This window comes from Callospermophilus lateralis, chromosome 2, assembly GCF_048772815.1.
Source record: "Callospermophilus lateralis isolate mCalLat2 chromosome 2, mCalLat2.hap1, whole genome shotgun sequence".
NCBI classification, from domain to species: Eukaryota; Metazoa; Chordata; class Mammalia; order Rodentia; family Sciuridae; genus Callospermophilus; species Callospermophilus lateralis.
The window spans coordinates 164,334,160-164,360,643 of record NC_135306.1 but is presented as its reverse complement, the minus strand read 5'-3'; the positions used below and the strand labels follow the sequence as shown (position 1 = coordinate 164,360,643).

Genomic DNA, 26,484 nt, shown 5'->3' with positions numbered 1-26,484 from the left:
GGCTCCACCCACACGACCCAGCCAATCAGCCTCAAGAGCAGGAGGATTGTGGGAGGTGGAGAGGCTGGTGGTTGAGAGAGTGGCTTGTGGGAAGCCGGTGGTGGCAGTTGGGCTCTGAGGGTTTTTCCTGAGGAGCTGTTTTGTTTGGCGTGTGTGGTTCTAAAAATAAAGTTAGTTTCTTTTGACAAGTGGCTCCTGAATTGTGCCCAGCCAGACTGCGGCACTCTTGAGCCAATTGTTTCCACCCATTCACTGAACAAGCGAGCTTCCTCTCACATTCCAGAGGCTTGCCATTCTGGTCCCTGACTACAAAGTTCACCTTGGCTATGATGCGGCACAAAGGAGCCCCCTCCTGGGTCAGGCTGAACAGGTTGCCTGTGGTAGACTCTGTGGTGTAGATGTTGTCCGAGGCATCAATTTTTCTCACCAATGCCTAGGAAGAGAGAGAGAAGTAAGCTGGTTACTCACACCCATGTGCCTTCTGCTCATCTTCCTTAATGGATTACCAGTGGCCCATGCTCCCAATAGCCATTTTGGAACCTATAATCCTGCCCCATCCACTACCCCACTCTGGGGTCACCAAGGATATAGTTTGGGGAAAGACATGGGTGAGGATGACAGCTGAGCTCTATATCAGAGATATGAATCACTTCAAAGTCTTGGTAATGAGCAACAAATTTACCCCATCAGAAAATCAGCTCTCAATATTGATAAGCTCAGCAAATACCATTTTGTTGTGCTACTGGCTTCCGGTGAAAACAGAAACCATTGGTTAAGTATACAAGTTGAAAACCAATGAGTTACTACAATTATGGTCAAAGAATTTGCCCATTTTGGATGGCTATTAGCCAATGGTGAACTCCAGCTGGGTGATAATTTCAATGGTTAATGCAAGAGAAGCACTCGACAGAACTTACTGCTTGGGAAACATTTTCACTAGGTGTATAAAGTGGCCAAAAAAGCTACACTGGGAATTCTGTTACCAGGTGAGTAATTCAGTAAGGTCATATTGTCCAAGGTCAAAGGATTCTAGGCTACTGGTTGAAAGAGATTAGAAATGACCAAATACAGGAGGCCCAAGAAAGAAAGCAAATGAAAGAGTCATTAGTAAATAACATATGAAGATTTATTCTTAGAAGAGTTTAGGTAATTTCTGGGAAAAAAGCTCTTTATGAATCTTGAAATCACTTCATAATCAACCATTAGCTTTGGTGCATGTGACTCATTGATTATAAATGAATCCTACCTGCTAATTAATGCCAGTTGCTCGAGTTTCTTCTGGGAGGGATGGAGATAGAGATATTAGGGACAGCTGCCTGAAAGAGCCTCAAACAAAAATGTAAAACCTGCAGAGGTGGGTGCTCAGTGCAGCCTCTTGTGTGGTTTCAGTTGCCATGTTTATTTAAAAATATTAAAATGGGATTGTTGGGCTGGGATTGTGGCTCAGCAGTGGAGCGCACACCTAGCACATGCAAGGCTCTGGGTTCCTTCCTCAGCATCACAAATAAATAAATAAATAAAAGTATTGTGTACAACTATGACTAAAAAAAATATTTTAAAAAAAGGGATTGTTTTTAAATAACCCTGGTGTTATAAAAATGAAATAAAAGGAAACTAGGAGATCTGAGTTCCATCTCCTGCTTGCTTTTAACTTATTATGTTGATGCTATGAGCATTTGCTTAAAAAGCATGAACTCTGGGATCCAAACTGGATTCCAATCCTGGTTTTGCCATGCTGGTCTATGTGCCCTAGAGCAAGTAATTTAATTTAGACTTTCTCTGCCTTGATTTCTTCAACTGTAAAATGTTGGAAATAACACCATCTATCTCTTAAGGTGATTATGACAAACTTAAGATTGTCAATATATAGTAAGGAGTTGTCAGACACATGGAAGCAAAATAAAATAGTTAACAATCATACAATCATTACTTTGTGATCTTGGGTCTTTGAGATAAACTCACTAGATTTTGATTTCCCCACTGGTAAATGATGAAAATAAGAGGGTTTGAGGCTAAGGTAAATGTCTATCCAGCTCTTCCTTTTTCTCTTTTATTCAAACTCAAGCATACCCCCCCCTCAGACACACACACACACACACACACACACACACACACACACACCATACTAATCCTCTACAGAGTGCAGCCTAAGATTAAGTGTGTATTTAATAAAACTACATTAAATATAAAAATTATTCTCAAAGATTTGATGGATGCCTCTTGTAAGAGATTCAACAAAAGGTAAGTAGCATTAATAACTAAGATTTGTCACTACAAATCTCTGTAATGAACATACTTCTTAGAATCCTTCCCTATTGTTACCGTAAGCAGCTACACATTTGATACCAATGCTCACATGAAAATGCAGATTTCATGTATTGGGGTCCTGTACCTAAATGATAATTACCTAATGTTCCTGATTAGTGTTTGCACTTGAAGCAAATTAGCATTACATTAAACAATTCAAACCCAATGTCTTTTGCAATCAGCTGCTAATATTAGACCATTTATGTATGAGAATAATTTCATGTTAATGTCTATACACATATATACAGTAATTACACTCTAGATATATCTTAGTGAATCAGATCTCTCTCTCTCTCTCTCTCTCTCTCTCTCTCTCTCTCTCTCACACACACACACACACACACACACACACACAAAGTTGTAAGCATCTTTTCCACAGTATACATTTGGAAAGATATGAAATCAGACTCCACGGAAATCTTCAAAGTCCTAAATATCACATGTTGGAATTGGAAGGGCTTCAGATGTCTTTTATCCAACCCTCATTTCACAGTTGAGAAAACTGAGACATAGAAACCTGACCAATATCTGACATGTGGTCTGAGTGGGTAGGGCTGGGGGGGCGGGGGATGAACCCCGTCCTTTGTGAATCTGACTTCCTATTTCCATCTTTCATGTGGGCAGGACCTCACTGAAACTAATGAAACTGGAAGCCTGCGGCAAGGATACATGGGCCATATTAGCCACTCCCACCAATAGGAGAGTGGTCTTCCAACCCAGCTTCCTGTTCACATGGCACATGTATGGTCACCAGAGTTCCCAAAACAGGAAGCAGAGCTGTTGGGACCTCCAGTTGCTGCCCCCTGGAATTCCACCATGTTCTTGCAGAGACAACGCTTCCCTTGAGCTACCCCTAGCTGAGACTGAGGACAATAAGACTGGTGCAGGAGGCTCCTCAGTCATGCCTCAGGCTTGGTTCCCTAAGTATCTCTTCCTATGCAATCTTTCCTCCTTTTCCTTCTCAGATGTCAAAACTGGAACACGGTTTTCCACACCTTCATCTACTTCATTATTCCCTTTATCCTTCACAGGAATTGCCTGGCCAATCTAATCTTGGTGTCTGCTTCATACTAACACAGTTGTAAAAATCAACGTTTTTGTTTGTTATTTGTTTCAGAAAATCAGGGAGAAATTATAGAAATTCAAAGAATATGCTTTCCTCCATATCATGAGAATAGCAGCAAAATGACAAAAGCAACAAAAGGAAGATAGACTTAACAGGCTGGGTGACAAATATTTTCCTAAAAGACCAGTCAGATGTGAAACAAGAAATAACAAACAATGAACTCCTTAAGAGCAGGAGAAAGGGAAGAGGGAGATGAAGGAGATGTGTGCAGCCTAACTGCTCTAACTGAGGAATTAGAAAAAGGCAGATTTCATATATTGGGGTCCTGTAATTGTTTCTCATTCAGAGTGATAGCAACTCAGTGAAATCTATCATAGGGAGATCAAACCCTCAAAGAGCAGGCTGGAATGATTTCTCAGAAAGAGCCAGGAAATTATTGTGAAGCCTCTTCCTGAAGTTTTAGGTAAAGAGTTCATAGGTAGACATAGTAGAACAGCCCATTTATGCAAAATGACATAAAATGTAGGCAGATTCGACAGGGTATGGTAGATTAAAGATGACTACCAATTCTTTCTACTCCTCCCACAGAGAGAAGAGTTCTAATTCCCTTGTATCTGGGTTGACCTTTGTGCCTTGACTGGCCAGCAGAAGCCAGCACTCAGCAGAAGTGATGTCTCTGGAGTCCCAAGGCTAGGTAACAAGAGGTCTTAGAGCTTCCACAAGGGTTCTTGGAATATTCTTTTAGGAGCCCTGAGCTGCCACGTAGAAAGTTTGATAACTGAGACTGTCATGACTGGTATGCTGGGAAAACTACAGGTAGGATCCCCACCAGTGCTCTCAGCTGAGACCAGCCTTCCATCCAACCTCTCCAAAGAACCAGACCCATGAGTGAGGCTCATCAGGCCATCTTCCAGCTGATCACAGGCTTTGCTGATGCAAGAATGCAAGAATCATTCAGTTCATCCCTGCCAAAACGCCCGAAATCATGATGTGTAATAAAAAAGGGTTGTCATTGTGTGTTTTATGCTTTAATAGTTATAAAACATAGGAAAATACTACAAATCCATCATAAACTCTTTAAAAGACTACCTGATAGGTCTCTGGTGAAAGTTTTGGATATAAGGAAGAAGCATTGCCTCTGTTCTCATGATCATGCTAGGGAAATGTAGTCATTGGGACTCTGTGGGAAGGCACAGAAAGACTGCATGCACTGAAGAGAAGCTAGGCAAAATAATAATTGAACCTAGGTCCTGATTACCTATTGGTCAGACAGTAAAATACCTATTGGATGGGAACATCCCATTTAGGAAGGTAAGTGTGGATAAGATCTCATAGAACAGGAGGCTTTTGGAAGACCCAGAATTTAACTGATTTTATGTCTTTCAAGAGAAATCTCCAAATCTTGAAGAGTTTGTTAGAAAAACCAAAGAATGTATCAGAAATCAAAGGGAATTAAACAGGGAAAGTTGCTCAGATGCACAAATCCACTCTGAGTTAGAAAGAGACCTACGTGAGTAGGAAAGTAATTGTTAGAAATTCAATTGACTCTCCCTGTAAACATCAGGGTATTCACAGAGGGAAAGAGAACACTGGAGGCACAGTTCATCACTGAAAAACAAAACGCTGTAGCAGAAAGAAATATTATCTGAGGCTGGGATGTTCAGAAAACGTGGAAGGATGGTGTTCTGAGAACTGCTGGCCCTAGCTGGTCCTCACTGAAGCCAATAAGGGCCAGACTTTAGGAACTTCAGTGTGACCTCAGTTCAGGTATCTGCTGAGGGTGATTCTTCAAATGTAAAAAGCAGGGAAAGCAGAAGAAGACCTTCCCTGTAGGACACAGATTTTAAGACCTAAGCAATTCTCCAGTGAGAGGCAGGGGCAATAGCCATCCTGAGTGCCCGGTGTATCTGATGCCAAAAGAATATTTTCCCACCTATTCCTAAAAGAATTTTAGGGATTTAAAATTTATATGTGTCCTTGCACATTTTAATTTGACAGCTACAATTTTTCAGCATTGGTTTAAAAAATAAAGTTGGAAAGGATATAATTTACATCAGACTGTAGATATTAACATAAAACCTATTTTGGATAAAAGACAATGAAATCTAAAACAAGTTGATATCATCATTCATTTTAAAAGACATAAATGATCTCTTTCTTTAATATTTTAGCATCTTCTCGTTTCATTATTGAATTTACATTCCTATTCTACTTTTACCTTGGAATTTTTCCTTAATGTAATGCATTTAAGTTTCAAAGGGTTTTATTGATCACCCTTCTGATACTTACCATTAGAATTTGAAATTTTATTTTATATCCTGTTGTTATAAGGCTCCAAGTATTGAAAAGACTTTTCTTGATTTAGTTTCCATTGGTTATCATAAGCACAATTGGTCCAAACAAAATAAATAGGTTATAAAATTTGATAATTATAAATCATAAATATTAAAATTTTATTGTAAACATATCTCTTAGTGAGATGAATAGGTATTTTTTGTTATTTTAAACTTTTTAATTCATTCATGTGTCCACAATTAAATATTGATTTAATGCTACACTTTTAGATGTAAACTCTGAAAAATTTTGTTCCCATAAATTCATAGAGAGATATAGAAGTTTGTAGAGCCCCATTGCTCAGCCTCCTGAATTATATAAAATCACAGTGATCTGTCATCAAATATGATTTCTAACAACCTGGCAATTGATAACTTCTCTAAATTGCTCCTCTAAATTGGTAAAAGAATCTGAAACCACTTGACTTGCAAAAAGCATTTGTTACCCAATCATTAGAGTCATTCACTTTCTTAATTTCTGGGAAAAATTCCAAAAGTACTTTACCAAGATTTATCAAATAACTATTAATTATACCCACCACTTTTTCACTTAGAGCACCTTGGTCACCCAAATTATTCATATAGAATTAGGAAAGTCAAAACACGCATTTGATTGTCAATACAATTTTTAATAAAATAGGTTGTACTTCCAATATTTTTTATCAAAACCTTGAAGCTCCAACTTTCACTTATTTAACATAAGGAAAATACCAACCCTATAACCAGCCTGGCAAAGACAGTCCTTTTCGTCAAGCCTGTCAGCCACATCAGAGTTAACTTTCTCTCAGTAAAGACCTGCCTTCATTTTTAATTAAAAAGTGTTCTGATATATGTTCCAAGAAATGTTAAAACCACTGACAAATAGTTATAAAGATCACTTTCTAAGGAAAAATTTTAAAAATATTAAAATAAAGTAGACCCCAAATAAAGTTTGATTTATTCAAATATATTATGAAGCCAAGATAAAATAATTGACTGAATTTGTAATAATGCAAAGTAATCTATAACTAACATCCTCAGTTAATATAAAATGAAAAATATAATAAAAGGCATAGCATTTCTTCAATAAATGGGTTCATGCCTGTATTGAAGTTTGGTCTTCAACTTTAGGGAATAATTAAATAAGAACTGAGATTATTTACTTATTTACTTACTTACTTATTTATTTTGGTACCATGGATTGAACTCAGGGGCACTTGACCACTGAGCCACATCCCCAGCCCTATTTTGAAGTTTTTAAATTTAGAAACAGGGTCTCACTGAGTCTGCTTAGCAAGCTTTGCCATTGCTGAGGCTGGTTTTGAACTCACGATCTTCCTGCCTCAGCCTCCCGAGTCGCTGGGATTACAAGCGGTGCGCCACTGCACCTGACAGAACTGAGGATTTTTAAATCAGAAACAATTCAATTAATTTCAGTAGCTCTCATGATCAAACTTCCCTGTGTACCTAAACAAGGAAAAAGTTATACACTGCATAAATCTAATGATCCCAGCTGCTGGCAATTAATTTTATCTTTTTCAACATGAAATAGAAATTAGTATAAATATTTTTAAAATATTTAACAAAAGAGATTTTAATAGTTTTCTTAAATAACGTGTACCAAATCTGAAAAAAAAAAATCATGTAAAGCTTTTATCTGCATTTATTTAATATATCTGGAAAAGTTTGATTGTTTTCAAAAAGATTCCAATTACACTTAGAGTAATCACTATCATTAACCTTTGTAATCTTTGGCTCGTAAAGCTACTTTTCTTTCCAACTAATGTCACAATCTTTGGATGGGAATGAAATATAACTGAAAGGAATCACTTTCATTTAAATATGTGCCTAAAAGGGCCTTTCTTAGTTTGATATGTCCTGCCAGTCCTCTCTTTGCTGTGGTTTTAAGGAGACTGTCCCTCAAGAGCCACACACCATTTGAGAATAAATGAATGAGAGAGACAAAATAAATTAGAAACTTTCATAACCACCCCTCCAACCACACATTCACACACTCCACCATATATCTGAATTCAGAAAATCCCCACACTGGGGAAAATGATTTCTAACGCCTCTCAGAAATATGCAAAAACAAAATTAATTCATGGAGACCTGAAGAACTATATGGTTCTTGAATAAAGGCTTTTCCTTTGCTTGATTCCCCACTCTCACCCCATAAAGATCATTTATGACTATTTGTAAGTGGTTTTCACATTTCTTAAAGCATAACAAGGTTTTTACATGGCAGAACAATACACTGCAAAATTTGGGATGGGTGACGAGCACATCTTTCTTTTGGAAAGAAATAGAATGGCTGTCTTTTAAAACTCACTGTATCACTGGGAAGATCATTTTAGGAAAGAAAAAAAGTGAAAAAATTGAATACCTGGAAGAAATAGATTTTCTTAAAGTTATATGTGTTTACATTTCTCCTAGGAAATCTTGGGGAACATGGGGGATGCAATATATTTTAAGTGGTTTGAGATCACTAGTCTAAGTTACTTTAAGGAGCCCTAGTCAATGCAGCCCACTGTGACTAAAAGACCCAATCAGAAAAACTGCAGAGGAGGAAAAGTTTATTTGAGGGCTCACATTTTTCAGAGGTCTTAGTCCACAGAAGGCTGGCTCCATTGCATGGGACTCGAGGAGTGTGGCAGAGGAAAGCAGCTCATATGACAATCCAAAGCAGAGAGAGAAAGAAGACTCCACTCTCTGGATACAAAATATACACTCCATAGCCATGCCCTCAATGAACTGCTTCCTCCAGCCACACCCCACCTGCCTCCAGTTACCACTCAGTTAATACCATCAGCGATTAATTCACTGATTAGGTTAAGACTATAACCCAATCACTTTTCCTCAAAACCTTCTTGCATTGTCTTACAGGAAAGCTTTTGGGGACACCTCATCTAAACCATAACACTCAGTAACAGGTGAGCATATAAGGCATTGGACAACCCTAAGGACGGAGTGCCCCAGGTTTCTGTCTTCAGGATTGAGAACGTCCCTGTTTTAACTCACTGTGAATGTAGGGGTAGTGCTGTGCTAATATTGTATGTCTCTGGCCCTTCAGTTTATGTTTGGGAAAGGCAGCTCTTACTGAGAATTCCTGAAGAAACCTCCCTCACTTACTGTGGAGACAGTCTGGACTCCAGCTATGAAGGACAGCAGACCTCACAGATCAAGACCCTTCTGCTGCAATGAGCAGTCAGATTGAAATTTTGTGGGGTTCCGTTGGTTGGTTAGCTGGCTGGTTGTTTGGTTGGTTGATAGGTTGGTTTTTGCCTTCATTAACTTTATTTTCTTCAAGGGAGTTTTAAAATGGAATAGAGGGCATATTTATTTTAGATCTTTCTATTATCTAGCAGACATGTTTGGGTTATCCTTGTGCTACTATTTAATCACATTGCAGATTTTGCTTATCTATATTGGACAACAAAATCTGAGAGTGACAAATAGAATAGGAAGCAAATGTTAAACAGTAATTTCAGAGCATCTGTAGAGTTCATTTAATGACCAACATTCTGACTCATTTCCAAACTTTCTGAAAATAAAATGTAGACTGCCTGCAGTGATTCCACAAGGAGTTGGGGTTGTTATTTGGGGGAATGTCTTCATAAAGGTGGGAAAAGACTGCCCCACAGACTGAGGTTCTCCTCCCCCACACTCCTGCCACCAGCAATACCTCTGCTGGCTCCTTCTCCTGGCTGCAGGTCACCTCACTGAGAGAGGAGGAATGAGTTATCTGATGAGTGAGGAAGAGGGATCTGAGTGGGCTCAGCTTAGTGCCTGCCTCTCTCCCCTTAGGAAGTTCTTCTAGTCTAACCCCTGTCATGGGATAGGCCCCCGGATGCTCAGCGCTGCCTGGAACAAGGAGGGGGAATTCAGTTTTGAGATGAAGCTCTTACAAGCTCACTTGGCCCCAGAGCCAAAGCTATGTTTCCCAATTGGTTTTGTTCAAATAGAGGTGGTATTTTAAACTAAAATTAAAGTGATTGAGTAAATGAACAGATGAGTGAATAGACCATCTAGCCACATGAAACTGAGACAAATTCAAAGATACAGGTGAGAATCAATTGTTTAACAGAGCACCCCCTAAGTCATCTTCAAGTAAACCAATTTATATAAGTTGAATCTCTTCTTGCATCGTGCCCAGCAAATCCTTTCTCCGCAGGTAGCCTAACCATAAACACTAGTTAATTTTCCATTGGTGACCCCTCATGTTCTTAAGCCTTAAATTCTTCTTTCCCCACCAAATAGTTAGATAAACTTAATAAACAATTAGGAGATTAGGAGACTCCTTTAGCAAAACTTGTTGGTTTCTCTTAAGGCAGAGTGGGTGTGTCTATCGAAAAAAGCAGATGACCCAATCCAGAAAGTGTCAGTAATTACTCTCCTGTTCCTTCATTAACCCTAACCACAACCTACTGTAGAGCTGAGGAAACCAAGGGTCAGAAAAAAAATAAATAAGTAACTTGCCGAAGTTTGCATAACTAGTTAGTAGCAGTCTACACTCCAGTAGACTACACTCCAGTAGTTAGTGCCTCTATGCTCCATGCTTGGTCCACTACCCTGCGATGTCCACACTCATAAAATTGCATCCTATCAGAAATGGAATAAACCTGCTGGGTGTGGTGGCATACGCCTGTAATCTCAGACACCAGTGAGGCTAAGACAGGAGAATCGCAAGTTCAAGGCCTGGCTCAGTATCTTACGGAAGCCCTAAGCAACTTAGGCCCTGTCTCAAAATAAAAATGAATAAAATTTAAAAAAATAAAATTTAAATTTAAAAAATGGCTGAGAATGTCACTCAGTGGTTAAGCACCCCTGAGTTCAATCCCCAGATCCAAATAATAATAATAATAATAATAATAATAATAATAATAATAATAATAAAAGAAACCTTACAAGTCATTCAGTCCAACGTCTGTCAGTATGCCTATGTCATCTCAGCCATGGCTTGCCCATCTTAGTGATGGACTGTTTCTAAGGCAACCCCTCTCATTGCTGAGCAGCCCCACTACTTCACAAACTTGTTTTTACATGGGATATCTTATGGATTAGATTCACTAGCCCTTGTCAATCTTCCCTTTAGGACCCCAAAGCATAGAACCTTGTAGGTAGCAGTGTCTATTCATAGATTAAGCAACCCCTGCTTCTCCAACTAATTCTCATAAACCTTGACCTTGAGCACCTTCCTATCCTCCTAGGAACTTCCTTTGAGCCCAAATATTGTCAAATGCCCATCTAGGGCCTAGAACTGAACATGATAACATTTCAGGATGGGGCAGCCTGTGCAGAGTAATGTTAGATTTTTACTGCCCTTCTAATAGGCATTATTTCAACATTTGTTTTTTGTCTATGGTTGGGGGTGAGAAGGGAGTGGACTCTTCTTTTACTTAAGAACCTTCATGGCTCCCTAGTGCTAAAAAAGGGTTTCCCAAATTGCATTTCCTGAAACACCAGCATGCCAGAATAAGTAAACAGGTACTTTAATTAAAATCAACAACAAAGAGATTCAGCAAGTTTGGAAAGTACTGCTTAACAATCTACATCAGATATTATTCAGTTTACTATGACAAAAATATGAATGAAATAAACAAAATTCTGGGCTACAGAAGCTACAGTTTAGACAAAAAAGACTATGAGTGCATAAGGACCTTTCAGAAGACTTGCAATGCAAAACAGCACATCATAGGAGAAGTTCTGATGCCAAAAAATAAGGCTTAGTTTCATTATGACAAGACACCGCAAATATAGGATCCTGGTATAATCACTAGCATCTTGGGAAATAGCGCTTGAGTCACCAGTTTAGAAAACATGCTAACAACACTGAACACAAATTACTCTGCTTTCAACAAATATACTTCCTGACGCCACCACTGTCCTGTGTGGAAATGTTCTAATGTACAAAGAAGCTGAAGTTCAGTCAAAAAAAAAAAAAAAAAAAAGTTAAAATGTAAGGGCTGGGCATGGCAAATTCAACCCATAGGACTTGGGAGGGCACCATGGGGCGAGCTGGGAGGAAAAGGGAAAGCACCAGAAAGAGGGTCATCAGGAAGAAAACAGACATGCAGGTGCTTAGAGGACAGACCCACCAGAGGGCAGAGGCCAATGGGGACCAAACAAAGGAGTAGCTGATCCAACGCAGCTCCCAGGCCAGACATCAACAACCCAGGTGGTCGGATATGCCAATGGCGCAAGAGACCGCCAGGGTTAGAGTTGTCTCTTGCCCCATTGGCCTAAGACAACCAGGAAAGTAGGAGCACCAGATCAGGAATTTAACCCTAAGATCAGAATGAGGAAAAAGCAGAGTTGACTGTGCTCTGGGAAATCACACACCCAGTCCAAAAGGCGCCAGTAGGCTCCTGACAGCCTCGGAACTCTTCCCAGGATTCTGTGACCTAACGGATCAAAGATGCCCCACCCCTTTGCTCTCTAGTCGAGGGCCCTGCTGACCAGTTCTGAAGCCAGCTGGCTGTCACTCACCATCCAACTTCACGCCTCCATTTCAGTCCTTTTCACTGAACGTGGCACTTCCAGGCAAGTGGCACCAAAGTGGCATACAAAGCAGCAGCCGGTGCCTGCACAGAAACTCCTCCAGGCCCTCCACCCTAACTGCACTGCTTCTGCTCATCATTCCTTCAATTTCTTCACCACCTCAGGCCCCAGGTCACACTGGTCCTCTGAGGTTGGATGCTTCAGTTGGAGGCAGGAGCCCCAGCTTGAACCACTGTCTGCCCTCCCTGTGATTGTTAGTTAGCTCATCATCCGGAAATGCCTGCCTGGGTGTACCAGCACCCCAGGTCCCAGGGTTCCAGTGCCCCAGTACCCAGGATCCCAACGTCCAGTGCTCTAGCACCCAGCTTTTGATCCCTCCTACTCTGTGTCCCAGACCCTCAGTCAGTGTTAGAATTTCTAGGACCACACATACTGACACGGGTGCAGGCCCTATGTGACCCAGCTGCATGGACTAAGGCAGGACCAGCAGGTGATTCAAGCCACGAAGGGCTGGGCCCTGCAAAAAATAAGCTACAACACATAGGAAAGAAAGGAAACTCTAGGTTCAGTAGAGAGGCCAAGTTTGGAGAAGAGCCCACATGGAAAGAGAGTTGTTATTTATGGGAGGCTATTACTTGGTGGTGGGAAAAGAATGGCAAATATGTAACACAATATTTCTATAACTATAAATAGCATGTGAATACCTTTCATAATGAAAACCTTATGGAATCTGCTGCACTGGGTGGCTTTAACATAGCAAAGGGCAAGGGACGGGGATAACATGTATTTAAGCCACACTAAGTGCTAAGCACCTTCCACACGTTTGGGGCCTTCCTCTCACTTTTCTTCTGCGGAAGATTTCTTGCTTTAGATTAAGAAAATGAGGCAGAGAAAAATTAAGGAACTTGGCCTATGATGAACCACAGTTTGAAAGTAGATCTGTCAGGCTCCAAAGTCCACCCACTTTCTGGAATCAAGCAAGAGCCTGCCTAGAAACAGGGGTAGGATTGTCTGACCTTTCTAGAATGTTCACTATTGCCACTTTGCAGGTGCCTTAAGTCTTTCATAATAATAAGGATCCACTGGGTTCATGGTGATCAATGAATAATTCATCGGAGAAGATTTAGGATAGCGAGAACAATACTGAAAGTGTAATTGGGAAAGGCCAGGCTCTTCTATCACCTTGCTGTGTGACCTTGGATAAGGCTCTTCCTTCTCTGGGCTCTATAGTTTTCACATCTGGGAAGTACAGAGTTGGGTTAGATGCTCAGGAGGCCTCAGTCCACCTCTGGCAGTCCTGTCTCTCAGATACCGTGGCTAACTTTGGTGATCAGAAGAGGATGTCTCCCAAGAAAGGCCACTTGGGCAGCTTCCTCCAGACTGGCTCAGCCCCTCTGTCCCCCTTCCCCACGAGTTCACAGGTGTGTCCCTCTGAGGCCCAGCCTGCACTGACCTGTACCTCCCGTGTCAGGGCCAGCTCCAGCAGGTGACCAAAGTGCTGGCCCAGTGTGCTCAGGGTCTCGCTCACGCAGGCCTTCATCGACTTCAGGACGTGCTCATTCTCAACCTGGAGGCACCTGGGAAGAAGAAACCGGGGGAGGGGGGGACACTGGAGGGCACATGTGGTTGGTCCAGAACCATGGTAGGGACCAAATCAGGCCTGGCATGGGGAAAGAATGGACAGAGGGAAGGCAGCAGCTCCAAGAGAATCAGACACAGAATAAGCCCCACCTGGCTCATCCTCAGGCCCCTTAGTAGGCAGAGAAGTGCTGGCCTGGAGACCAAAAGTCTCTGTCACCAGGAAGAAAGGTCATCAGAAAGTGGCAGATCTGGGCTTCTCCCTTGGACAGTCTGCTATCACTGCAGCTAGAGTCTGTGTTCTCAGCGATGTCAGGGGCAGGAGATGGAGGTGAGGATGCTGAGAGGAGGGCTAATGGAGTGCCCTGTATCACCAGAGCTCACTCCAGAGACGTAAGACAATGCCTGTGGCCTTTTCAGAAGTGGCTGCCTACAATGTGCAGAAGGAAGACTGGAGGATTTTCCTCCCAGAGAAGAAGAACGAGAGATCAGACTAAAATTTGCCCTTGTTATTTGAGCATGTTCCACCCAGGGAAGCCAGAGATCCCATAACCCCCCAGGAGTGCCAAAGTGAAGGTTCGTCCTGCAGGACCTGGGGCCAGGAAGGGTGAGGGAGAATATCAACGCACACCTGGGAGTGTGTACATGGGAGGGTGAGTGTGTGTGTGCCTCTGAGTACAAGTATGTATTAAGTTTATATGTGTGAACTATAAAGAAGAGGGTGTGAGTATATTTCTGTGATTGTGTGGGTGTGTGTTTATATATCCTTGCATGGATAAGTGAGTGTCTGTGAACATCAACGTCCATGTGTTCATGTGTGGAAGGGTGAGGGTCGGCTTTCATCTTGCTTTGACTCTCTCCTGACTTTAGAGACCCAAGGTCCACATTTACCTCTCTGTGACTGCTGAGAGCTCTGAGCACTTCTCCATTAGCAGCTTCTCAACCTGTAGAAAAATAGTTCAGTGTTATTCAATTCAACAAGCACTGGCTGAGGACCAAGTGCTGTGCTGGGCACTCTGGGGCAGCCAGGTGGAGAATCAAGTAATCCAGCTTGCTATATTCACTATAACACTGCGAGTGGCAAAGGAGATTGCCGTCAGCTGCTTTGAAAGCACAAGAAAATAAAACTGAGCAATTGTTTATACTGAGAAATCCAGGAAACTCCAGGGAGGAAGGGGCATTGAAGCTGGACTTGGAGTAAAACGTGGCTATGAACAAAGTGAAGGAGGTGAAGGATAAAGCTCTAGTATGAAAAATGAATGAGAAAAAGGGAAATTGTGATCCTGGCCTTTTTCAGCATTCCACCTTGGGCTTCCAGAAGAAGATTCAAATGCTCTGTGGAATCAGAAAAACTTAGGTTGACTCTTGTTGACATCATTCACTGCTTAACTTTAGGCAGGCTACTTAGCCTCTTGGAGATAATGTTTCATCGACTGTAAAATGTAAATGGCACTAATATTTCTAATTGATTGCTTTAAACATTTTACTATAATGCATTTATTCCTGACAATAAGTCTGAAATAAATGTTATTATTACGCCCACTAGGATGAAGGAGGAAGTGGAGCACAGAGAAGCTAAGTAACTTGCCAAGGTGATGGAGCAGAGCTGACATTTGAACCCAGACAGTCTGGCATTCAAGTTGGCATACTTAACCATTGTGTAGGTCCTCACAGGGACAGTGCCAACCCCAAAGGTTGTGCAGATTAAATAACATAAGTGTCAAAAACATCCAGTGTGATGCCTGCACATAGTATATACTCCATAAAGGTCCTTGCTGTCTTTCTTCCATGATTTGTTAGAAAAGGAGGAAGGCCTCTGGCCAGGAATTGTTCAGACTCCACAAATCCAAGTCCACTCTTCTGGGAAGCATACCCACTCCTAGCACCCATCCAGCCCCAGCCCAGAGCAGCTGACCTGGCCCATTTCCTGGGAGGAGTTCCTGCTGACGGCGCTGTACTCGCTGACCATGGAGCGGGCGTGGCACGTCAGACGCACGCTCATGCTGTGTACGCGCGCCCAGCGGTCCTGGGCCAGCTTCTGCCCGATCCTGCGCAGCTCGGTGCTGATGACCCAGCCCCGCTTGAGCAGCAGCTGCAGAGGGTCTCCCGGGTTGGGACCACCCGCCAGGATGAGGTCACCTTGTGCATCCTCCTCCAGGCTGATGGGCTTGGCCTGCAGGACACACATGCACTCACACTCGGTCATGAGCTTCAGGTCCTCCATCCAGCGCTGGACAGAGTCCACCTGCATCAGGTGCAGCCTGCAATCAGGGAACAGCACCAGAATGACTATCAACACACCATTGTTCCCAAAGGGTTAGATGCCAGGTTCTAACTTGGTTACTAAGCATCAAGTCAGCACTGTTTCTCCCATTCACAAGGTTAATCCTCTCAACTATCTCTCATTATCTCCAACTAACAGATAATAAGACTGAGGGACAAAGTTTTGAAGGCCGGTGACCAGACTAATAAACCATAGCCAATAAAGTCTGACAGTAGCAAATGTCCTTTAAAAAAAAAAGGGGGAAATGGATCTCAAATAATAGTTTTATTAATCTCAAATAATAGATTAAGTGAGCTATGATACAGCTGCGTGGTTATATAGTGTGCACTTACTTAAAATAATCCCTCTCCAAAAAGTTTATTGTAAAGAAAAATATGGACTAATGCAGAAAATATAAGTGTAAATAGAAAGTTATGACAATAATATTAAAAGCCTTATCTAGAAAAAGCATTTACAGGAAAGACTTAAAATGCCAAAGGAGCTTTATTGGTAATGAAACTAAAGCATTTTTTCTTTTTTCTCAACTCTTTTCTAATTTCCAGTTTTTCTGCAGTGAACAGGTATATCACTTGTGATGAAACAAGATTAATTTACTTATATATTAACATGACAACATAGATTAGATAAATTCGATGCTGAGATCTCAAATAAAATTCACTCCAGAATTCACATAGTCAAGTAAGTCAGTAATATCAGATAACTGAGGAAGCACTGAGCATGTGTCGAGTGCCTTATGTATAATATCACATGAGTGTCAGGCACTGTGGGAAAAAAAAAGAGATGAAGGCACTGAGGAGCTTTTGATCTCTCTAAAGAAGCAAGAAAAATGAACAAGAAGTGAAAAGACAGGAACAGATTTTAGCATCATTTCACAACCAAACAAGACATGCATAGTGGATCACTAAGGCTGCACTCCGGGTCCTTTGTCTTTGATTAGTCTGTCTGCGGCTCATCTACCTCAAGCCATCCTCCACCTGGCCCTGTTCATTCACTCATTCCACAAACATGAATTTGGTGTCTACCACGTGCCATTTCTAAGACCTAGGCTGTAGCAGAAAACATAATCGCGTCCCTCATGAGAGTTACAGGCCCGTGACAGGACAGTTGATTTTCAAAATGCATAAGCAATGTCGTTCATCTGTTGAAGTAGTAAGCGCTAGGAAGGAAAATACGAAAGAAGGCTGGAGAGTGCTGAGGGTGGAGGGGGTACTGGGCACTGCAATTAAAAATGAAGCAGATCACAGGAGGCACATTGAGAAAGGGACATTTGGGTAAAGACTTGAAGGATGCAAGGGAGGGGAGCCATGTGGATATCTGGGGGCAAGTTGTTCCAGGGAGAGAGAACAGCAAGTGCAAATGCTCTGGGGCAGAAGGATCCTCAGGATGTGTGAGAAATAGCAAGAAGGCCAGAGTAGCTGAGAAGCATCCTCAGGGATGGGAGATGAGATGAGAGCAGTGGGGTGGGAGACCATAGGGCTGTGTAGGACAAGGTGAGGACATGGCTCTTGTTTCGAGTTCAGTACAGTGAAACATAAGGCACCAATGAAGCCAGATACCAAATAGGACTGAAATGACAAAGCCATGCTTCAATTATCAAGGTCAAAATCATCTTCATGTTTGCACTTATTTGATGAGAAGGAGCAGGATTTCCTGAAAAGACGTAGCTGTTGGACTACAGGGCTTTTAAATGGGATTTTTGACCATAGGCTTTTCATGTTTGACTATAGAAATTTTATTTGTGGTTTCTTATGGGAAATTGCCTTTCAAATTGTTGAAAACAAAAACTGACCAATGACCTTCCTCACTTCCCTTCACGAAAATAGCTGTTTCATTTTGTAAAGAATTTGAACATTTACATATATGTACATGCAGGTGGGGGAATCACCAGAAACCTGATATCACACCACCCTGCTTCCTATTCTAACTTATAAACCCATTTAACTTTACATGAGTGGGATCGTATCCCATACACTCTGTGATTGTCACCATTACTCATTTTCTACTCATTATCACACCCTTATCCTTGTCTGCCCCGCCCCCACCTCAGCCAATTAAAGGTAACTTTCTATGTATCAGTCCATCATTTTCTTCACCTACACACATTCCCACACAGATTTATATCTAAGGATATAGACATTTAAAGGGTTTCCTGAACCATTGCTCATTTCATAAATATGACCATAATATATACACATCTTGCAGCATTTTTATTTTCTTACTTAGCCAGGAAATCCATCCAAGTCACCAAGTAGAATCCTAAAATATTCTTCTCAATGACTGAAAATTATTCTATGTTGTATAGATACCATGATTTATTAAACTATTTTTCATTATTGGAAGCTCACTTTGTATCTAGTTCTTGACTATTAAACACAATACAACAATAAACATCCTTATACATGTGTCTTTACACATCAGTACCTTCCTTAATTCTATGGTTTACATTCCTGGGAGGAGAACTGTATTCAACGGATTTGCCATATTAGCTCCCAAAGCAACCATACTTCATATTCCCCCAAACAAAGTATCAGGATTCTACATAGCTGTTGAAATATGTTCCTCTCCTGCTTAAATCCTTGCATATACCCCAGAGCACTGCCCCTGGTAAGTGAAGACTCCTGAGGGTAGGATAGGAGGGGCCCCTGGTCTGCCTCTGCCTCCCTTTCCACACATCTCCCTTTCCTATCTTCCCCCAACTCTGGGCTCCCCTGCCCTGAGTACCCTTAACACTCTGGGCACATCCAACCTCCCTAATTCCCAAATATACCACTCCCTTTCCCCATCCCCTGCATCCTGGAATGTACCATTCTCTCACCTTTCCTTCTTTCCTACATGACAAGCTCCTACTCACCCTGCAAGACCTACCTCTAACGTTGCCTTCTGTAAAGAACCTCAGCCAGACCTCATCAGCCCCCAACTCCAGAGCCCCTGCCTCCTCCCCTGGAGCACTAATAACATTCGACTTTAACTGGTATTTGTCTGAATTCTCCACATTCTGTGAAGGACAGTCCCTTGTATCTGGCGAATTGCAGTGCCTGACATGTACCTGTTCTCAGTTAATGAATGCTAGAGCATCAGCGGTGAGTGTCAGGTACTGATGGCTACACCTCTCTGCCCATGCAGAAGACTTTATATGCCTCCACCATTCAGGCTACCCGAGAGTGCCCCAAGATGGACGCAATGGCAAAAGGGATTCAGAAGATGTCATAACATGATCATCATGTTCTAGAGCTACGGAGCCGGGAGTCAACTGACCTAGGGGCTTTTAGGAGGCAACAGATGAACCAGTCACTCACTCAGTGACTCATTCACTCCAAACACACTCTGCAGTAGATATCTGTTGCTTTGTATTTTAGCATCCCTTCCGCCTGCTTCTACAAAAACAGAGATAACTTACATTAGTGACTTCTTGGGCTCACCTGCATGTTTGCTCTCCTCTTTGGGAAAGGTTTCCCCTCCTGAGCATAGGGATGCTCCCCAGGGATCAAGACTGGGCTGGGTGAAAATACCCCTGGCCATAGCCAATGGCTGGGGGTAAGCATCTGAACCAAGCTGCACTAATCCAATTCCCTTCTCAAACTGAAACTTAAAAATCAAGAGTCAGAGACCAGACTTGTTGGCTCATGTTAATAAAGGTAACTACAGTTGTTCCAGGAAAAACTCCAGGATCCGTTGTGGGTTGGGGAGATAAGTCCAAGAGTTAATTGCTGTTGTTGTAAGCAATTAAACACAAGTACACAAATAGCTAAACAGAGCTGAGTTGGTGCTATCCCTTAGAGTAAAGGTCTTCTGAGAATTTGAAGGAGAAAGCTGTCCCTTCCAGTTGGAGATCATGGGAAGGTTCTTGGAGGGACTAGCTATGGTGTAGGGTATTATTTGTATGCGTCAAGTCAGTGGGAGTGGAGTCCACAATCAGGTAGTCAAAGGGACAATGAGTAAATCCCTTGGACTAGAGTTGTGCCTTCCAGAAAAGAGGGAGCAGTAAACAGGAAAGACAAAAAGGTAAGCCAGGGCCCTGATCTAAGCCTTGAAAACCAAGGTAGAGACTGGGTATTTATGCTGAAAACCCTGAAAATGTGTTGCTGATTGATAGACCAGCACAACAGGGGTGGAGACTGGTAGGGTTATAAGATGGCTAAATCGCAGCACCTAGGATCAGCATTTCCCACAAAAGAACCCCATGAGCTGGGGCAAGCTGTCAATATACTTCCCTGAGGAAGACCCCTGGGATCTTCTAAATGGAAGCACTCACACCTCCTTACTTCTGGCCTACAGGGATGTGTCAGTCAGCTTTCCGTGGCTATGACAAAACACCTGAGATCATCAATTTATGAAAAGGAAAGATTTATTTGGGCTCACATTCTCAGAGATCTCAGTGCATGGTTGGTTGGCCCTGGTGTTTTGGGGTCTGTGGTGAGACAGTAGATAATGTCAGAAGTGTGTAGTAGAGGAAGTGTGTTCACCTCCTGGCAACCAAGAAGCAAAAAGAGAGAGAGAAGGGGTTGGGGTACCAATATCACTTCCAAGGGCTTGTCCCTAGTGATCTCACTTCCTTCCATAAGGCCCCATTCTCAACAGCACTATCCACTGAGGATCGACCTATAACACATGAGCTTTTGGGAGGACGTTTAGGATCTAAACCATAATAAGGGGTAAGGACCACCTGAACCCTGCAGCTATGGAAGAAGGGCCTAGAAAAGGAGTGAGAACCACTGAATACCTCATGGCAGGGCCCATTCCGGAAGGTCTGCTTAGATCCAACCCTCACATTTGTCAAACCCTTCACCACCAAAGCTCATGGAGGCGTGCTCAATTCCTGTTCATTAAGAACTAAGAAGAAAGTGAGACTTCAGAAACTGTGTTATTAAAATCTTAATCGATTCACCACTCTCCTAGCAGGAGGACTGGAAGGACAAAGCTATTGATTTCTCCAGGATCTGCGTGTTTGTGCCTGCAACTGTCTGTGTTTGTGGATATAAATTCACCTTAGTGTCTGTCTATATTTTCTGGATGCCTGTATCTGTGTGTCTGGTGTGGGTCTGTTTCCCTATCTGTGCAAGTGTTCAAATGAGTTTGTGCGTGTTCCCGGGTCTTACGTCATATAAACTTGATGATTAAAAATGGAGTGGGATGGGGCTTCAGCGAGGACTGCATTGAGTGACTCACTTCCGAAGAAAAGACTATAGGAAGGGAGGGAAAAAGTAACAGTACAGTGGAGAAACCTGGCAGGCGCCACCTTGACCCACCAACAGTAAGTCACGTCGACAGCCTGTTCCATGGTGTGATATGACAAGAAGGGCACTTCACCGGGAGTCATTCCTCCCCAAGACACATAAACCTCAACTTCATGATGAGCAGATATCAGACAAACCCCAACTGAGGGATGTTCTACAAAATAACGTAACTCATACTCCTCAGAACTGTCAAAGTCATCAAAACAAGGGAAAATGGAGAGACCGTCAGAGATCAGAGCAGACAAAGGGGATGTGCTGACTAAACGTAACATGATATCCTGGGAGGAAGCAGAAAAGGGGTATTTGTGGGGAAACTGGTGAACTCTGAATAACGTCTGAAGTTTGGTTAACCATCATGGACCAGTGCTGGTTCCTGGGCTGTGACAAATACGAGGTAAGATCTTAACCAGCAGGGAAACAGGGTGGAGGGCACAGGCACACCCACTACTGCCATCGCCACTTTCAATGCATCTACAACTATTCTATAATGTGAAAGTTTGTTTTTTTTTAAAAAAGGGGTATGGGGTGGGAGGGGTCCAGATGATGTTTTGGGTTTTTCTTCCCCCAGGAAGAATTTCACTTCCTTGCTCTTCCCCAGCCAAAAGGATCAGCCGAGACTGTCAGCTGTCTCTCTGGCCTTGTGTAGTGAGTCCCCCAGGAGAAGCCCTGACCTCCACTAGATGAGCAGGCGGAACTTGGCTAAAGAGCCAGGAGTGAGGGCTTCCTCAAGGAACCTGGGTGGAGAAGGAAAGGGGGACCCTTGTTGGCCTCTGATGGAAGTTATTCTTTCATGGGAAAGGAATGTGGCAATCAGCGCTGGCTTTGCCATCCATCCAGGGCCCCATTGTCTGCCCTTGAACTCACCAATGGCTGAATCCCAGGCCGACCATGTGGGTCCGCACCTTCTGCACTTGGAGCCTCCTGTGGGGCCCTTCCTCTGAGGCCCCCTGACTGGTTCATAGTTTCCTCCCCATCCTCAGTCACCTGAACAGACAGGGTTCCTGTTCTTTTTTTTTTTTTTTCTTTTCTGAAATTCTTATTGAAATTTAACTCTGGACCTAAAAGCAAACAAATCACACCATAGATGGTGAAGTTTGGTAAGTTTTCATAAGGTCAGCACCTCCACGCATCCAGATAAAGGAACAGAATTATTACGAGTCCTGCAGAAGTCTCCCTTTTGCCCTCTCAGTAACTCCCTAAGAAGGATAGCCAGAATCCTGATTTTTAACAACATAAATTAGTCTCTTCACCTCTTTGAGTCTCAATTTATCATCTGCAAAACAGAGGATAAGCCAAAAGGATCAGCCGAGAGCGTCAGCTGTCTCTCTGGCCTTGTATAGTGAGTTCCTCAGGGTTAATGGGAGAATCATATTAAATGGTGACTGTGAGGGATCTGATACACTGCACTCCATAAAAGAGAAGCTCAAAAAGGTTGGTTGCTGTTATTCCTCATAAAGCACACTTTAACACCCATAATAACAATTATAAATATAATAATAGCTAGAATTTATTGAATAGATTCCATGTTGAGCACCATGCCAAGTGCTTAACATGAAATTCAACAGTTAACGTTTCATTGTTTCATTTACTCCCAGAACAAGCACCTGAGGTAGGTATTATTAGAGTTCCTATTTTACAGATGAGGAAACTGAGATGCAGAGAAGTAGAATCACCCTGGTAAGAAGTCGTAGCACTGACCCTAAAGCCTTGATCTTTCTGACTCCAGAGCCTGCCCTTAGCCTGTATTCTGCACTGCTTCTCACACTGCCACCATAACAGAGGAGGGGAGCAAAGGGCAGGGTGAGCAGCCTGACACAGGAAGACGAGGAGGACCGTTTTCCCAAGCGAGAACTTCAAGGGCAGCTATGAGCAACCGAGAGGTGAAGCCACATCAGAGAATCCCAGAGCCATCGACTCTGCCTAAGCTCTGGGAAGGAGGGTGCTCCGAGGGCCTTCTCTCAGGCCAAACTCCAGGCTTTCCAGTTTCAGGAGCTGCCTTTCAGGGTGACAGTCTCAGAAATGAGAAGGGACAAGGCACCAATGAGGAAAGCAGAATTTGGCTTTCTTTAAGAATGAGCTTAAAATATCTTTTATTTTTAGAGATTGTTTATAAAGATTCCTCTCCTTCTCCCCAAGCAGCAACTAAATATTTTGAGAAGAAAAAGAGCAGACGAGTGAACTCAGGGTTCCTGCCTCCCCAACCCCACTCAGGGGCCGGCCAGTCCTCAGGCTCCGTCCAGCAGGAACATCTCACTTGGGTCCAGGGCTCACTCTGACCAGGGAGGCGAGGACACTGGGAGTTCTGGCCCATCAGCAGATGTAGGGCAAAATGGATTGGCTTCTCGAGATATCCCAACCCAGCCTGACTTCTTCCAGGATGCTTTGCACCCAAGCTGCCCAAGTTACAACTGTATCACTGGGTAGATAATACAGTCATGTTTCACTTAAATAATGTAAGAAGAACTGGATGAAAAACAGTTCGGCAGGCATAGGGAAAGCTACTAGTAATTAACATTTGTTAAATCTTTACCGTGTCCCAAGGGCCATGAACTTATCATGCATCATTTTATTCTCATAGTGTCCTGATTGGGTGACCACTTATATTCTCTCCATTTTATAGTTGAAAATACAGATCTATAGAAGTGTGGCTTAAAGGAGCCAGAACTCCATGCAGCAGTCTGACTCCAGAGACTATGTGTCTCCTGATCACAGGTACCGTTTTCCACCTGTGTCTCTCCTGCACTAGAGCCGACACTGAAAAAGAGGCCATGGTCCAATTTATCTCAGGATCGTGCACACTCAGCACAAGGTCTGACATGTGGAAGGCATCATAAAACAGAATCAATCATAAGCTAGAGGCTGCCTGGGAGATTGGAGAGGCCTCATCAACTCAGCTCAAAATAAGTTCTGAATTTGCAGGATCGAGTTAAAATGAGTTCCTGCCCTATGGTTAAAAAAATTAAGAGTTGGGTGAGTAACTAGGTCCCATGTAAGACATCCTCATAAAGACTCTTGTTTTAAATAGAAATGCTTAAAGCAGATATCAATAGAATCAGAGAAACCTTTTATTTAAGACATTTGATAAATGTTCCTGCTCTGGTTACGTAGAGCTTGGAACCTTAGCGAGCACTGTCCCAATTCTCTGAGTCTGACCTAAACTCACAGGCAAGTGATACCCCAGGAAGGTGTGGGTATGTGCAGTCGAGTCCTTGAGAAGTGTCGCCTGAGCGAGATCTGAGCTCCCAGGGGAAGTGCCCCCTGTCCACATGACATTGGTAACAAACATAAAATACTCTAAGTCAGTTCAGCAAGGTTTGAAGCAGGAAGCAGTATCTTCCAGGCGATCCCTAGACGACCCGATTCAATGAAACTCTGTTGATGCTGACCATGTGCCAGCCTTGAGCTGGCAGCCCCTGCCCTTTAGAAGCTCATAGAAGGGTCAATAGAGGGGTCAGACATTGGCAGATACCGCCAGCTTCACTCTTGTCCCATCATGACGGGTCCTGAGTCTCCCACAGCTATTTCCAAGAGTCTTCAGAGCTCATCTCATAAATGCCACCCCCACCCCACCCCCTGAAAAAAAAACTGGTTCAGGTAAACCACAAGGAGGAACTAGATGAATCTGTCAGCGGATCCATCTTCCTTTAGCCCCTTTATACTGGATATACTATAGCTGCCACCTCCTGCCGTGTCCTGCTAGCCTGGATGCACTTCTTTCTGGTTCACGACATGTTGTCTGGACTCCACTGGACATCTCAGTCACCATTTCTCACAGTGATTAAATCTTTTAGGTCCAATCACCAGGCATGCCTCAGGGTCTTCTAGGCATCACGTGGTTTCTGTTGGGTACCACTGCTCCCACCAGAGCATGAACTCTGGAGCTGGCTTCTTGGACTCAAATTCCAGCTCTGCCATTTGCTAACTGCATAAATGGGCAAGTTACAGAACCTCTCTGGGCTCCAGTTTCCTCACTGGAAAAGGAAGATAAAAATATTCCTAGGCTCTTTGTGATTATTAAGTGAAGTTATTGAGATGCATTTTTATATATAAATATATACATTGTACTATATTTATATCATATATAAAGCACCAGTATATGTATATGTGTGCATATGTGTATCATATATATGACTCCAAGTGCCTGACAGACAACGTTATACATGATAGTTATTATTAGAGTTTTAATGAAGCAGCTGTATTGTCAGGGCTTTGTCAGGAAAGTTCTGGGGAGATGGCAGTAGTAGCTGCACAGTTTTTCAGTCTCTCAGATTTCTCACATAAAAACTGACAAAGAAATTATGTAACAAAATTTACTGATGGATAATAAGCACAACAAAACCAGTGATGAGGTGTCCCCATAAACCTCAAAATACAAGGAAGGGGACCAACCACCAACTAACTCTAAGGCCAGTTTGGTAGCATCTTATGAGGAGAAGAACGAGGGAGCAATAAGGTGGCCTCTGATGAACTTGAGGAAGGAAAACCCCCAAATAGTCCCTATGCATTTACTAGAAAGCACAAGAAAACAATTTGAGACTAGAGCTGAAATTGGAAGGAAGTTTGCCTCTTCGATAGCAGGTGAGCACAGGTTCCAACCATGAACCCTTGAAACTGACCCACAAAGAATCTCTTCTACAACAAAGTGCCACATTAAGGGAAAACTTCTTTGGTAGCATCAGAATTGAGTGAATCAGGGGCAAGAGAGAGAAAAGAAAAGAGATTCAGATAATAGAAGATGAAGCAGTGGAGCTAGGAACCCTCAGAGAACAGGTCACCAAATTCTTGGACCTGACACAAAGACGAAAGAAAATGGAGCTCTGTGAAGGCAGAAGAGCGTCCCTGAGCTCTGCCTACCTTGAACAGTTCTTGAAAACTGATATCTCAATAAAACGAGCAACATGAAACTATTTAAGTCTCAGCCTGTCTGTGGCTACTTTAAAAGAAAATAAAGAACATAATAATCTTCCCATAATAATACCAGGAAAATTTACTTACTAGAACTATAAAGACCATGTAATTTCAAATAAGCTTATTTTTTTTAAGTTTGTAAGATATTAAAGAAAGGCATGAATTCTCAAAAAGAAGATGCCCTCATTCAGAAAATGATTAGAAATAGTTACTTTAGTCACTTGTGTTTGGTCACAAAGACCAAACAATAAGAAACAAGATAATTTGTGAAGAAAATCAAATAAAGAAAATATT

General features: G+C 42.5%; 1 protein-coding gene across 1 annotated transcript in view; it reads right to left on the bottom strand.

Annotated features, from left to right (window-relative positions):
- Insc (INSC spindle orientation adaptor protein) overlaps positions 1 to 26,484 on the bottom strand; it is a 119,449-nt gene that overhangs the window by 46,099 nt on the left and 46,866 nt on the right. Inside the window, exons 3-6 of the mRNA XM_076844231.2 lie at positions 15,680 to 16,025; positions 14,656 to 14,708; positions 13,640 to 13,763; positions 320 to 433 (exon numbers count right to left, since the gene is read on the bottom strand). Coding sequence (XP_076700346.1) covers positions 320 to 433; positions 13,640 to 13,763; positions 14,656 to 14,708; positions 15,680 to 16,025 — 637 coding nt within the window. The remainder of the gene's footprint in view (positions 1 to 319; positions 434 to 13,639; positions 13,764 to 14,655; positions 14,709 to 15,679; positions 16,026 to 26,484) is intronic.